The sequence below is a fragment of the Scomber japonicus genome, chromosome 1 (assembly GCF_027409825.1).
Source record: "Scomber japonicus isolate fScoJap1 chromosome 1, fScoJap1.pri, whole genome shotgun sequence".
Lineage (NCBI taxonomy): Eukaryota > Metazoa > Chordata > Actinopteri > Scombriformes > Scombridae > Scomber > Scomber japonicus.
Window position 1 is genome coordinate 42636023 of NC_070578.1, and position 16139 is coordinate 42652161.

Consider the following 16139-nt stretch of genomic DNA (forward strand, 5'->3'; position numbering starts at 1 on the left):
TGTGTGTGAGTGTGTGTGTGTGAGTGTGTGTGTGTCAGACCTCAGCAGCAGCAGGTAGAGGTGTGGACTGAAGGATGTTGATGGTTTTCTGCAGCAGGTTGATGACGTCTTCACACTGATTGGTCAGCTGCTCCACTCTCTGATGACATCACAAAAATAAAAAACAACAACAGGTCAATCAGCTGATTCCCTGCATGTGTACAGGTAACGCCACAGGTGCTAACAGATGCTAACAGCTACTAACAGGTACTATCAGGTGCTAACAGGTGCTAACAGATGCTAACAGCTACTAACAGGTGCTAACAGGTGCTAACAAGTGCCATCAGGTGCTAACAGGTGCTATCAGGTGCTAACAGATGCTAACAGGTCCTATCAGATGCTATCAGGTGCTAACAGATGCTATCAGGTCCTATCAGATGCTATCAGGTCCTAACAGGTGGTTACAGATGCTAACAGGTCCTATCAGATGCTATCAGGTGCTAACAGATGCTATCAGGTGCTAACAGGTGCTATCAGGTGCTATCAGGTGCTAACAGGTGCTATCAGGTGCTAACAGGTGCTATCAGGTGCTAACAGGTGCTATCAGGTGCTATCAGGTGCTATCAGGTGCTAACAGGTGCTATCAGGTGCTATCAGGTGCTAACAGGTGCTATCAGGTGCTATCAGGTGCTAACAGGTGCTATCAGATGCTAACAGGTGCTATCAGATGCTACATCAACTACCAAAGCTTGATCATGATGAAGCTACTGACCGATCTGAAGCAGAGCCAGCTGCTCTGACTGAAGCTGAAGGAACCTCCGAACTCTACAGGAAGCTGACGGAGATCCACGTGTTTCTGCACAGACTTCAGAGAGCTCAACACCTCCACCTGCACCTACACACACAGACACACAGACACACAGACACACACACACAAGTCACATCAATGTTTAAGTTGAGTCTGATATGATATGAGATACTGTGACTGCTGCTCATCACATGTGTATGAATCCAGTTTAATGAGCGTCTGTGTGTGTGTGTGTGTGTGTGTGTGTGTGTGTGTGTGTGTGTGTGTGTGTGTGTGTGTGTGTGTGTGTGTGTGTGTGTGTGTGTGATCAGATTAACATTAAATATGAAAGCAGCTTCACTCAAACACACTCACTCACACAGCTGCTGTTTAACATTCACTGATTTACTGCAGAGACTAAAAACTCTGTTAGAACCAACATGCTGCCGACTCCTCAGACACTGTGTGTGTGTGTGTGTGTGTGTGTGTGTGTTTGTGTGTGTGTGTGTGTGTGTGTGTGTGTGTGTGTGTGTGTGTCAGCTGTTACCTGTGCAGCTGCAGGTTTGTCCAGACGTAGAGACGAGTCCTTGTTAACCAGCAGTAACACAGTGTGGATCGATCCTGGTATGTTGTCCTGCACACACACACACACACACACACACACACACACACACACACACACACACACACACACACACACACACACACACACACACACACACACACACACACACACACACACAGACAGACACACACACACACTCTTCAGTACAGTTCACAGCAGTCGTCATGGTAACACAGGTTACCGTTTAGTTTTCAGTAGAAATGATCAATAAGAGCTGTTTATTAGGAGTCTGTTTCTGTTTGTTCTTCACACAGTAGAAGAAGAAACCAGGTTGCCACGGTTACGGTCAGGTCGCCTCTGGCAGGTTTCATCTGTCACATGACTTCCTGTTTTCAGACTCACCTGCAGCGAGCGGAGAGCGGAGAACAGAGCCGGGACCGGAGCAGCTCTACGCGCATCCACCAGCACCGTCAGCCCCTGCACTCGCACGTCCTTCCTGTTCCACACAGGAAGTGATGTCAGAGGAGGGTTAGACACAGGAAGTGATGTCAGAGGAGGGTCAGGGTGAGGTAAGGTGAGTCAGAGGGGCGTGAGGAGGAGGTGAGCGTACCTGAGAGTGGAGGAGTAGTACAGCAGGAGGCGCAGCAGCTCGGCGCTGTCGCAGTCCGGGTTGGACCAGACGGAGCTGGAGGTGCAGACGGTCAGCAGAGGACGTCCACTCCTGTCTCTGATTCCTGCAGGAAGGGTTAGACACATACTGGTTCATACTGGGTATACTGGTCTCATACTGGTCTGAGAGGAGAGTCCACTGGCTAAACTGGTCTCACTCTGGATTTAAGATGGTTTGATAAATGAGGTTTGTGTTTTTCTCACCAGGCAGACAGAGAGCTCCAGACCTCAGCAGCACACTGTGGAAGCTGGACTGGGAGGACTGGGAGGACTGGGAGACCTGGGAGACCTGGGAGGACTGGGAGGACTGGGAAGACTGGGAAGACTGGGAGACCTGGGAGGACTGGGAGGACTGGGAGACCTGGGAAGACTGGGAGGACTGGGAGACCTGGGAGACCTGGGAAGACTGGGAGAACTGGGAGGACTGGGAGGACTGGGAGAACTGGGAGGACTGGGAGGACTGGGAGGACTGGGAGGACTGGGAGGACTGGGAGACCTGGGACGACTGGGAGGACTGGGAGACCTGGGAAGACTGGGAGGACTGGGAGACCTGGGAGACCTGGGAAGACTGGGAGAACTGGGAGGACTGGGAGGCTTGTACTGGGACTGTGGGAGCAGCTGACTGGTTTGCTGGCTGTTCTGGTTCTGTTGGACTGGGAGCAGAACACACACCAATGTCTGACTGGACAGGAAGCGTCTCAGGACTGGAACCTGTGGAGAGAAGACACACACAGACACACAGACACACAGACACACACACACACACATACACACACACACACACACACACACACACACACACTTAAGAGGACGGCACTAACACAGGTTATTCTCCTAAAACTAATCACAGTTCTGCTCCACATGGTTTATGTATCTGAGGTGTGTTATAGTTAGTGCCACGGGGCAGCTATTCATCTTCTCCATACTTTAACTTTTTTTTATTCTTCCGCCAAATTTAAGTGCGTAACTCGTCCCGCAGCTTTAAGAAAACCTCAACAATATATTCATCAACTGTTCCCAAAGTTGTTCCCAAATAAGCGGGAAAACTCTCCATTGGAAATGAATGGGAAATTTTTTAAAAACCACAAAATGTCATCTTTTTCGGAGTCACCTAGCTCTCTCATACGTGCACGTAGAAACATGATTCAAACTTTAAAACGGAGGAAAATTTGTTCTCGCTCCAAAACACCAAACTATTTTACATAACATGTAAACTTTTCAAACTATGAGCCGTCAAACGAGGAGTGGAAATCACTTTTTCTTCAAAGTTAGAGTGGAAGCAGCAGTTAGCTAGAGTGTGAGAAGCAGTAAAAAATAACCTTCATTTTTATTTTTAACTCGAGCTCACGGCCAAACCGTAAAAAGGAGACAAATAATATTTGGTCAAAATGTAGACATAGGTGTTGGGATTCATAAAATGTGTCTTTGACAGGCGGGGTCTGCACAAAATTTAAACGGGGGGACAGAGACCGGCGGCAGTACCTGTCTCACTCCCCACTGACTCTAATGTAATCGTCTTCTGTTTTCTAAAGAATCTCACTCTGTGTTCGCACTGAGCTTACTCGCTCATTTTAAGGAATATGTGAATAAAACAAACACTGTCAGAATCTGCCGGCTTCTGTGTCTCTCACGGTGTTTTCGGTTTTTGGACAGGAGTTACGGTTTTCTCACAGTTTGCAATTGTTCGGGACCTTGTCAGAAGCCAAATTCTGAAGAATTTTGAGAAGTTTTTCTAAGCAGATTCTCACACATCGCCGTAGCAACCGTAGGGCCTTAGCTGCCCGTAGCAACCGTAGGGCCTTAGCAACCTGTCGCTGGGCAGAAACTGAGCTGCTTTTTTGTGATTGGCTAATTCCTGTCTGTCTGTTTGCCAGTTAACCGAGCTAGCGGCCAAGCTAATACTGATAGTCTCTTTATAGACATACATATGAATTATATTGACACTCTTACTGCTCAAATGCAGGTAGGTATGGTGTGTGTGTGTGTGTGTTTATGTGTATGTGTATCTTTGTCTGTGTGTGTGTCTGTGTGTGTGTGTGCTATAACAGGGTATGTGTGAAGTGTAAAGTGCTGTAGTGTAGTGATTAGAGTTAGTGCATGTTGCTACTGCCTTGTGCTCTGTGTGCTACTCTCTGCTTACATCTACTGTTACACTTGATACTGACCAGTAAGATGTACTTAATACTGCCACAGTAAAAGTGATGTAGTTAGTGTTAGTGCGATTCTCGAAACCAGAATATGATCAGGGTGAACACTGGAAATAAATCATGTACTCATCCTGACAGTAGCCCCGTGGCACTCAACATGTCCCTGGGATTATCTACTTATCTAATTATTATTTAAATTACTAACGACTGCGTCACATGATTGACTGTAATGAACTCATTAAGGATGCAGAGACTCAGAGACTCAGATCAGACAGCTGTTAGAGTGAGAGCAGAAGGTGACAGGTCAGTGTGTGTGTGGGGGACTGAGGAGGAGGAAGAGGAGAGGGAGGAGGAAGATTCATTCAGTCAATCACAGGAGGAGGAGGAGGAGGAGGAGGAGGAGGAGGAGGAGGAAGAGGAGGTAGTAAATGGGTGAATAGAAAGGGTTTCAGGGTTTCAGGGTTTATGGGATGAAACATGTTTGTGTACCTTCATGATGAAGCTCTGCAGTTCTTCCATCACCAACCTCCTCACAGCCGCACTCTTCCTCTTCCTCCTTCTTCTCCTTCTTCTCCTCTTCCTCCTTCTCTTCCTCCTTCTTCTCCTCTTCCTCTTTCTTCTCCTCTTCCTCTTCCTCCTTCTCTTGCTCTTTCTCTTCCTCTTTATGTCCACTTTCATCCCAACATGAACCTTCATCCAACACTGGTGACGAGACTGATGTGTGTAACTCCTCAGTGTGTGTGTCAGAGTCAGTGTGTGTGTGTTGTGTGTGTAACTCCTCAGTGTGTGTGTGTTGTGTGTCAGAGTCAGTGTGTGTGTGTTGTGTGTCAGAGTCAGTGTGTGTGTGTTGTGTGTCAGGGTCAGTGTGTGTGTCAGAGTCAGTGTGTGTGTGTTGTGTGTCAGGGTCAGTGTGTGTGTGTTGTGTGTTTAACTCCTCAGTGTGTGTGTGTTGTGTGTCAGGGTCAGTGTGTGTATGTTGTGTGTGTAACTCCTCAGTGTGTGTGTCAGAGTCAGTGTGTGTGTGTTGTGAGTCAGAGTCAGTGTGTGTGTGTTGTGAGTCAGAGTCAGTGTGTGTGTGTTGTGTGTCGGAGTCAGTGTGTGTGTGTTGTGTGTCAGAGTCAGTGTGTGTGTCAGAGTCAGTGTGTGTGTGTTGTGTGCCGGAGTCAGTGTGTGTGTCAGAGTCAGTGTGTGTGTGTGGTGTGTCAGGGTCAGTGTGTGTGTCAGAGTCAGTGTGTGTGTGTGGTGTGTCAGGGTCAGTGTGTGTGTGTTGTGTGTGTAACTCCTCAGTGTGTGTGTGTCGTGTGTCAGAGTCAGTGTGTGTGTATTTTGTGTAGTACTCAGTGTGTGTGTGTCTCTCCTCTTCTTCTCCTCCTTTAATTCTCTCTTCTATCACCTGCTGCTCTTCTTCTCTACTTTCTTGACTCTGCTGCACAATAATAACCTGAACCTCCTCTTCTACTTCCACCTCCTCCACCCTTTCCTCCTCTAACTCTTCCTCTGTCTCCTCCTCTTCCTCCTCCTCTTCCTCCTGCTCCTCCTCCCTTTCATCTCTCCTACACTCAGTCTTCTCCTCCTGCTGCACCTCCTCTTCTTCCCTTTCTACAACATCAGCTGACACTTTCATTTCATTCTTCTCCTCCTGCCTCTCGCTCAGCTCTCCCTCTTCCTCCTTCTCCACCTCCACCTCCTCCTTCTCCTCCTCTTTCTCCTTCTCCTCCTCCACCTCCTCCCTCTGTTCTGTACAGTGTTCAGGTTCAGTGCATGGGTTCAGGCTTGTTGAGTCCGTACCTTCTATGTGCTCATTCGACATCCAGCTGGAGGTCTCCATGACTCGAGGAGGAGCAGAGGAGGAAGAGGAGGAGGAGGAGACGGGGGTGAGGATGACGGGTCGACAAGAGTCCTGGTTGAAGTTCTCCTCGATGAGTCTGGAGCAGAGTCCAGTCTGGGAGCCGACCTCCACACTCGACCAGGAGGAGTGTGTGGGAGGAGCTTTAGGAGTGTGTGTGTTCTCAGGTGTGTGTGTGGCTGCAGCAGAGTGTGTGTGTGTGTTCTCAGGTGTGTGTGTGTTCTCAGGTGTGTGTGTGGCTGCAGCAGAGTGTGTGTGTGTGTTCTCAGGTGTGTGTGTGGCAGCAGCAGAGTGTGTGTGTGTGTTCTCAGGTGTGTGTGTGGCTGCAGCAGAGTGTGTGTGCATGTTCTCAGGTGTGTGTGTGGCAGCAGCAGAGTGTGTGTGTGTGTTCTCAGGTGTGTGTGTGGCTGCAGCAGAGTGTGTGTGTGTGTTCTCAGGTGTGTGTGTGGCAGCAGCAGAGTGTGTGTGTGTGTTCTCAGGTGTGTGTGTGGCTGCAGCAGAGTGTGTGTGCGTGTTCTCAGGTGTGTGTGTGGCTGCAGCAGAGTGTGTGTGTGTGTTCTCAGGTGTGTGTGTGGCAGCAGCAGAGTGTGTGTGTGTGTGTGTGTGTGTAGAGGGGTGTGTGTGTGTAGAGGGGTGTGTGTGTGTAGAGGGGTGTGTGTTGCTGCGGGTTCTGAGCTGCAGACTGATGGACTGGGTCAAGGAGCCTTTCTGAGGGGAGAAGCGAGGCAGAGGAAGCTCCAGCAGCTCCACGTATTCTCCCTCTGAGTCCTCTCCGTCGCTGCTCGCTGCTGATCGCTCAGTTCTTACAGAGGATGGGAGGAGCTTTACTTCCTGTCCCGTGGCGTCGGTGTCTCTACATGGATCTACATTGATGAACATTTCTCCATCCTTAACGGGGGGCTTGTTGTCCTCTCCCAGGGCGGTCCTGGGCCGGCTGCTGAACTGCGGGTAGACCAGGTCCTCCCACGGGACCCTGAAGACGTCTCCGTGTGCTGAGAGGAGGCAGCGCTCCAGCCGGGACGCTCCTCGCTGCTCCCGCTCCCGGTTCACTGAGTCCAGCCAGGCCATGCTGAAGAGGGACCGTAGGGCTAACTCCGACACCTCCTGCTGCTCCACATGCTGGCCGCCGGCCGACACGCTGCACACCAGCAGGCGGGGGGAGGAGGAGGAGGCGACGCCGCTCTTGCAGGAGGCGCTGGGGGCTCGGGGGCGAAGAGGAGAAGCAGGAGCAGAAACCAGCAGGTAGAAGTCTCCTGGACGGAGGAGGCGCTGGTCCAGAGGACAAAGCTGCACCACTATCTTCTCATGGACGCACAGAGGCCAGCCTTCATGACTAAATAACAAACCACAGTACTGCAACTACAGGAGAGGAGAGGAGAGGAGGAGGGGAGGGGAGAGGAGGAGGAGGAGGAGGGGAGGAGGGGAAGAGGGGGGGAGGAGGAGGGGAGAAGAGGAGGAGGAGGAGGAGAAGAGGGGAGGAGGAGAGGAGAAGGAGGAGGAGAAGAGAAGAGGGGAGGGGAGGAGAGGAGAGGAGAAGAGAAGAGGGGAGGAGGATAAGGAGGAGAAGGTGGGAAAGGAGGAGGAGGAGGAGGAGGAGGAGAAGAGAGGAGAGGAGAGGAGAAGAGGGGAAGAGAAGAGGGGAGGAGAGGAGGAAGAGGGGAGGAGAGAAGGAGGGGAGGAGGAGGAGAGGGGAAGAGGAGGAGAAGAGGGGAGGAGAGAAGAAGGGGAGGAGGAGGAAGAGGGGAGGAGAGAAGAAGGGGAGGAGGAGAGGTTATTATACTGTACAATGAAATGAGTATTTGTGGAAACATGAGTTGAGGCTCTCAGGAGGATCTACTCTGATCCTCGTGAATGTTTCTGTGATACCAAACAAATGAGTTGTTTGCACTGAATAATCTACAGATCACCTCCCTCCACCTCCCTCCACCTCCCTCCACCCCACCTCCACCTCCCTCCACCTCCCTCCCACCTCCCAGCAGAACACTGTGTCCTCTGTCTCTGATTCAAGGCAGTGGGCGAGGTGAGTGACGATCCCACAGAGTCACCTTTACCAAACATGACACACCAGCCAAACACGCCCGGAGCTCAACAGACAAGATGAGACATGATGAGACATGACCGGAGAGAGAGAAGAGAAAGGAGTGAGTCTGCCTGCTATCAGTGAGAGTCTGACACATTCACACTGATCAGCATGTCCACCATCACACATCTTATCAACACACACACTAAAGGACCTCTGGGTGTTTACTCAGTCAGCTGTGGGTCTATTGTATGATGACATCTTAACCAGTGACAGTCAATGTGTGTCCCCACAAACAGGACAGTAGCCTACAAACAGGACAGTAGTCCTACAAACAGGACAGTAACCCCACAAACAGGACAGTAACCCTCCAAACAGGACAGTAGCCCTACAAACAGGACAGTAGTCCTACAAACAGGACAGTAACCCTCCAAACAGGACAGTAGTCCTACAAACAGGACAGTAACCCTCCAAACAGGACAGTAGCCCTACAAACAGGACAGTAGTCCTACAAACAGGACAGTAACCCTACAAACAGGACAGTAGTCCTACAAACAGGACAGTAACCCTACAAACAGGACAGTGACCCTACAAACAGGACAGTAGCCCTCCAAATAGGACAGTAACCCTACAAACAGGACAGTGACCCTACAAACAGGACAGTAACCCTACAAACAGGACAGTGACCCTACAAACAGGACAGTAACCCTACAAACAGGACAGTGACCCTACAAACAGGACAGTAGCCCTCCAAACAGGACAGTAACCCTACAAACAGGACAGTGACCCTACAAACAGGACAGTAGCCCTACAAACAGGACAGTAACCCTACAAACAGGACAGTAACCCTACAAACAGGACAGTGACCCTACAAACAGGACAGTGACCCTACAAACAGGACAGTCGTCCTACAAACAGGACAGTAACCCTACAAACAGGACAGTAACCCTACAAACAGGACAGTGACCCTACAAACAGGACAGTAGTCCTACAAACAGGACAGTAACCCTACAAACAGGACAGTGACCCTAAACAGGACAGTAGCCCTACAAACAGGACAGTAGTCCTACAAACAGGACAGTAGCCCTACAAACAGGACAGTAGTCCTACAAACAGGACAGTGACCCTACAAACAGGACAGTAGTCCTACAAACAGGACAGTAACCCTACAAACAGGACAGTGATCCTACAAACAGGACAGTAGCCCTACAAACAGGACAGTAGCCCTACCAACAGGACAGTGACCCTACAAACAGGACAGTAGTCCTACAAACAGGACAGTAGCCCTACAAACAGGACAGTAGCCCTACAAACAGGACAGTAGTCCTACAAACAGGACAGTAGCCCCTATAAACAGGACAGTAACCCTACAAACAGGACAGTAGTCCTACAAACAGGACAGTAGTCCTACAAACAGGACAGTAACCCTACAAACAGGACAGTAACCCTACAAACAGGACAGTGACCCTACAAACAGGACAGTAGCCCTACAAACAGGACAGTAACCCTACAAACAGGACAGTGACCCTACAAACAGGACAGTAGTCCTACAAACAGGACAGTAGTCCTACAGACAGGACAGTAACCCTACAAACAGGACAGTAGTCCTACAAACAGGACAGTAGTCCTACAGACAGGACAGTAACCCTACAAACAGGACAGTAACCCTACAAACAGGACAGTGACCCTACAAACAGGACAGTAGTCCTACAAACAGGACAGTAACCCTACAAACAGGACAGTGACCCTACAAACAGGACAGTGACCCTACAAACAGGACAGTAGTCCTACAAACAGGACAGTGACCCTACAAACAGGACAGTGACCCTACAAACAGGACAGTAGTCCTACAAACAGGACAGTAACCCTACAAACAGGACAGTAGTCCTCCAAACAGGACAGTGACCCTACAAACAGGACAGTGACCCTACAAACAGGACAGTAGTCCTACAAACAGGACAGTAACCCTACAAACAGGACAGTAACCCTACAAACAGGACAGTAGCCCTACAAACAGGACAGTAGTCCTACAAACAGGACAGTAGCCCTCCAAACAGGACAGTAGTCCTCCAAACAGGACAGTAGCCCTACAAACAGGACAGTGACCCTACAAACAGGACAGTAACCCTACAAACAGGACAGTAACCCTACAAACAGGACAGTAGCCCTACAAACAGGACAGTAACCCTACAAACAGGACAGTACCCCTACAAACAGGACAGTAGTCCTACAAACAGGACAGTAGTCCTCCAAACAGGACAGTAACCCTACAAACAGGACAGTAACCCTACAAACAGGACAGTAGTCCTACAAACAGGACAGTAGTCCTACAAACAGGACAGTAACCCTACAAACAGGACAGTAGTCCTACAAACAGGACAGTAACCCTACAAACAGGACAGTAGTCCTACAAACAGGACAGTAACCCTACAAACAGGACAGTAGTCCTCCAAACAGGACAGTAGTCCTACAAACAGGACAGTAGTCCTACAAACAGGACAGTAACCCTACAAACAGGACAGTGACCCTACAAACAGGACAGTAGCCCTACAAACAGGACAGTAACCCTACAAACAGGACAGTGACCCTACAAACAGGACAGTAGTCCTACAAACAGGACAGTAGTCCTACAGACAGGACAGTAACCCTACAAACAGGACAGTGACCCTACAAACAGGACAGTAGTCCTACAAACAGGACAGTAGTCCTACAGACAGGACAGTAACCCTACAAACAGGACAGTAACCCTACAAACAGGACAGTGACCCTACAAACAGGACAGTAGTCCTACAAACAGGACAGTGACCCTACAAACAGGACAGTGACCCTACAAACAGGACAGTGACCCTACAAACAGGACAGTAGTCCTACAAACAGGACAGTAACCCTACAAACAGGACAGTAGTCCTCCAAACAGGACAGTGACCCTACAAACAGGACAGTGACCCTACAAACAGGACAGTAGTCCTACAAACAGGACAGTAACCCTCCAAACAGGACAGTAGCCCTACAAACAGGACAGTAGTCCTACAAACAGGACAGTAGCCCTCCAAACAGGACAGTAGTCCTCCAAACAGGACAGTAGCCCTACAAACAGGACAGTGACCCTACAAACAGGACAGTAACCCTACAAACAGGACAGTACCCCTACAAACAGGACAGTAGTCCTACAAACAGGACAGTAGTCCTCCAAACAGGACAGTAACCCTACAAACAGGACAGTAACCCTACAAACAGGACAGTAGTCCTACAAACAGGACAGTAGTCCTACAAACAGGACAGTAACCCTACAAACAGGACAGTAGTCCTACAAACAGGACAGTAACCCTACAAACAGGACAGTAGTCCTACAAACAGGACAGTAACCCTACAAACAGGACAGTAGTCCTCCAAACAGGACAGTAACCCTACAAACAGGACAGTAGTCCTACAAACAGGACAGTAGTCCTCCAAACAGGACAGTAGCCCTACAAACAGGACAGTGACCCTACAAACAGGACAGTAACCCTACAAACAGGACAGTAACCCTACAAACAGGACAGTAGGCCTACAAACAGGACAGTAGGCCTACAAACAGGACAGTAGGCCTACAAACAGGACAGTAGCCCTACAAACAGGACAGTGACCCTACAAACAGGACAGTAACCCTACAAACAGGACAGTAGCCCTACAAACAGGACAGTAGTCCTCCAAACAGGACAGTGACCCTACAAACAGGGCAGTAACTCTACAAACAGGACAGTAGCCCTACAAACAGGACAGTAACCCTACAAACAGGACAGTAGTCCTACAAACAGGACAGTAGGCCTACAGACAGTAACTCACGCAGGCATGTTGCTGAAGGGTCTCTAAGAATTGCTTTGCTGGCAGCAGGAAGTGGATCAGGTAGCGAAGGCCGTCTCCTCTGTAGCAGCTCTCCACCACGCTGAGGACCTGACAGAGCACCGTGGAGGACGTGACCTGGAACGGCGGGTAGAGGGACGACAGAGTAGTCTGGATGCAGCGGTCCAAAGATTCAGAGTCCTGACAGGAAAAGGACAAAAAGACAAGAGTGAGACTCGAACACGTAGCTTCACTGGACATGTGAAGGTGTTTAACCCTGGACCAACACAAGCATGATGACTTATTCTATACTTCCAACTACAGACAAACAATGACTCAACCCTTCTCTCCGACTAAACTCACTACAACCAGGGACTACACAGACTTCTTACAGTTAACATGAAGCTTTTTCTATCCCCAAAGTGTTGAAAGTTAGTCCGGGTGGGGCTGCATGACATTTCAGATTATTAGGGTCACTGATTTTACACTTTGTATAAAACATGTGAAACTCAAAGTATTACAAGCACAAAGAAAGTTGCACAGCCAAATACTTAGTGAATAAATAGACGACAGCTGCTACGTCAGCTCTGGTTTCAATGACGTGTTTTACAGACTGAACACGTTAATATTGTTCCATTATTATCATCCAGCTGGTTTTATTGAGACTGATTTAACCCTAACCTTCACAACCAGACCTGGACAGACCAGTACCAGTAACTATTAACAGTCTACACACACTCTACACACACTCCACACACACTCTACACACACTCTACACACACTCCTGGTCTATTATTACCAGTGTGTTACTCTCATGTACTGTACATTAGTCACTGCAGTCAGCTGCTGTCTATCTGTAAAACCAACACGCCTCTTATCAACACGTGTTTGTTCTTTGAGCACACAGTTAAAACTGGTCCAGCCCTTCAGGCTCTAACCTCCACAGCCGCGCCCCTGGAGGTGCGGCTGGGAGGCCCCGACTGCCGCAGCGAGAGCAGGAACCGAGCTGTAACTGGATCCACTGGTCTGGTATAAATATCACGGTGCACGCTCCGTCTGGCTCCAGGCTGCCGTCTCTGAATGTCTGAGCGTCTTCTGCATGTGTGTGATGATGATGACATACATTTAAATGCTGACTGTTGATTTGTAGCTGAGAGGATTTATGTGTTATTCAGCTTCACGTTGACCTGATTCTCTCCTGACACAAGCTGAGGCTCCAGTCTTCAGATTTACTTCATGTTGGATGGATTATTTCTCACATTCATCGCCCTTATTAATGAGTTAACTAGTTGTTTAAATTAATAACAGGTTCAACACACAGTCCCCCCAATATATTATGGGCCAATATTGAGCCATCACATTGTTATCGGCATATACAGTCAAGCCCGAAATTATTCACACCCCTTTTGGACATGCCACTTTTTGTTCAAATATAAATAAAAGCTGACTGAAATATTTTTTTTACCACAATGATGCCTTTTGTACATCGTCTTCTTATCTTCTTGGAGACGCCTGTGTCACTTCTGGTCAAAAAAACAACTTGCTGGTTGAATAAAAATAACTTTAAGTCAAAATTTGCCAGGGGTATGAATAATTTCGGGCTTGACTGTATGTTGTCAGATGTGTGTCCATATTTGATTTTCTTAATCCAAATTTGATACATGCGTACATTTTTGTTGTTTTTTATTTGTCGTTATTGATAATTATTAAATTCCCAGTGAAGTTTACTCTGTTTATTGATGCCACTTAATACAATAAGGTTTATTCCTAAACTGTAAAATATGTCTCCAGTAAACATCTTTGTCACATTTGATGGGTCATTGCAAAAAAACCTGTATTCATGTATATATTTTATAAGTATATACACGGTCGCCCATAAAGTTGGAATCATTTCAGATACATTTCTCTTTTTATTTTCTATTCATACACCTCAGTAATCACCTTTGACCAGGCGCAATGAGATTGATCAATACAATTTTGAGAATATTTATACTTTATCTATCAAGAATAAATCATTTCATGAGAAGAAGTAAAACATATTTTATTCCAACTTTATGGGCGACAGTGTATATGCATGTCTATATCAGCTGATATATCGATATTGGAATTGTTTTACTTCCAAATATTGGTATCGACATCAGCCCCAAAAGTCCATTATGGGTCGGGTCCTACATGACTATCTTCCTTCTCTGCTTGAATAGAAACTCATGTTCACTCGTTCATATCACAGCTGGACAGACGAGTGGAAGTCTGTGATTCATTGCCCTTATTAATGAGTCAACTAGTTGTTTAAATTAATAACAGGTTCAACACACGGTCCCCCCAATATATTATGGGCCAATATTGAGTATATATCAGATATATTGGTATCGACATCAGCCCCAAAAATCCATCATGGGTTGGATCCTACATGACTTTCTTCCTTCTCTGCTTGAATAGAAACTCATGTTCACTCGTTCACATCACAGCTGGACAGGGTTCGGGTTAGTTAGGTTAGGGAAGTCTGTTGGTGTTTACTGACTGAGAGAGGCAGACGTGGTCGTAGCAGCAGGTTTGTTGGCTGACAGCAGGCAGCATCTCTGAACTCTGTTAATCTGCTGTTAACTGAACCGGCTGACTGCAGGACGGACTGCTGATCAGCTCATTACGGGACATGTAACATGGAAACAGGCAGAGGTGGATTCTTTTTTTCTCTTTTGATGGAGCGACGCTGGCAGTTTCCCGCTGCTTCCAGCTGGTCATGTGACCCAGCAGCTCAGCCAGCGTTGCTTCCAGCTGGTCATGTGACCCAGCAGCTCAGCCAGCGTTGCTTCCAGCTGGTCATGTGACCCAGCAGCTCAGCCAGCGATGGAGGTGAATATTCTGGATGTGACTCAGCCGAGCAGCTTTCACTCACAACAACTGGCAGCCAAATGTAGTGCTGAGGCCAATATTAGTGGCAGGATATCAGATGACAGTGCGGGCCGAGGGTGTGTACGGGCACGAGGGGGGGGGGGGGGATCATGAGTTCAAACTGTTTACGCAAAGCAAAGACAAAACTTCTTTTGGTTTAATGTGAATTTCTGTGACGAGTTCCCAAAGTTTCAAAGAGCTTCACAACCAAAGTTCATAAAACCATCAGACTGAAACCTTCAGGCTCAGTCTGATGCAGCTACGCCATCACAGCACAATACTCACACACTCATTCATATCTGATTTCATTTCATGCTTTAATAATCCTTCCGGTTCTTCAGATCAGCTGATTTATCACAGTAAAACTCTTCAAAGTGTAACACACCAGTTATAAAGACTGAAACTGACAAAGTGAATCTGCAGAGTTTTAATCCTCAACGTTTCCTCTCAAAGAAAAATGCATTTAAAAGTTGATGATATGGTTTCATATCTGTGACAGTTAAACTGAACTCCACCTCTTTACTCATGTTAAACACACACACACACACACACACACACACACACACACACACACACACACACACACACCCTGGGACTAAGTGCAATATAAATGCTACTACTGCTGCACCCCTCCCTGAGCTGCTACCTTATCGTGGTGGAGGGGTCTGCGTGACCCCAGGAGCTCAGTTGTCGGGGGCTTTTATGCCCCTTTTAGGGTCTTCCATGGCAAACAGGTCCGGGGGGGGGGGGGGCAGACAAAGGGTAGTTCAAAAAGACCCCTTATGATGAGTTCTACAAATGGTTTTCCGTGTTCCTCGCCCGGACTTGGGTCACCGGGACCCTCCTGGAACCAGGCCTGGGGGTGGGGCTCAGTGGCGAGCGCCTTGTGGCCCATGGGGCCCAGTCGGGCACAGCCCGAAAAGGGGGCATGGGATCCCCTCCCACAGACCCACCACCGGTGGGGGGGGCCAAAGGGGTCGGGTGCGTAGTGAGCTGGGCTGCAGCCGAAGGCGGGGACCTTGGCGGTCCGACCCTCGGCTGCAGAAGCTAGCTCTGGTGGGGAAGGAGCCTGAGCTGGTGGTCGGCCTCACCTCGACACACAGCAAGGGCTCTGGAACCAGTCTGGAACCAGTCTGGAACCAGTCTCCTCCAGAGGGGTTGGACTCTCGTCCACTCTGGAGTTGCCACTGGTAAGAGGGGGGCAATACTTATTGGGGGACAGATCCTGACTGTTGTTTGTGCCTATGGTCCAAACAGCAGCTCAGAGTATCCACCCTTCTTGGACTCCTTGGAGGGGGGGCTGGAGAGTCTCCCTCTGGGGATTCACTCGTTCTGCTGGGGGACTTCAACGCTCACGTTGGCAGCCACAGTGAGACCTGGAGGGGTGTGATTGGGAGGAACGGCCCCCCCGA

The 16139-nt window shown here is 48.7% G+C and overlaps 1 protein-coding gene across 1 annotated transcript in view; it reads right to left on the bottom strand.

Moving 5' to 3' along the window:
• Positions 1-15622, bottom strand: part of plekhg4 (pleckstrin homology domain containing, family G (with RhoGef domain) member 4) — a 56985-nt gene extending 41363 nt beyond the window's left edge. Inside the window, exons 1-12 of the mRNA XM_053332632.1 lie at positions 15524-15622; positions 11839-12036; positions 6649-7352; positions 5936-6258; positions 2497-2711; positions 2335-2415; positions 2205-2271; positions 1942-2065; positions 1734-1827; positions 1314-1400; positions 752-868; positions 41-139 (exon numbers count right to left, since the gene is read on the bottom strand). Of these exons, the coding sequence (XP_053188607.1) occupies positions 41-139; positions 752-868; positions 1314-1400; positions 1734-1827; positions 1942-2065; positions 2205-2271; positions 2335-2415; positions 2497-2711; positions 5936-6258; positions 6649-7352; positions 11839-12036; positions 15524-15622 (2208 nt within the window). The remainder of the gene's footprint in view (positions 1-40; positions 140-751; positions 869-1313; positions 1401-1733; positions 1828-1941; positions 2066-2204; positions 2272-2334; positions 2416-2496; positions 2712-5935; positions 6259-6648; positions 7353-11838; positions 12037-15523) is intronic.
• Positions 15623-16139: the final 517 nt, after the last annotated feature.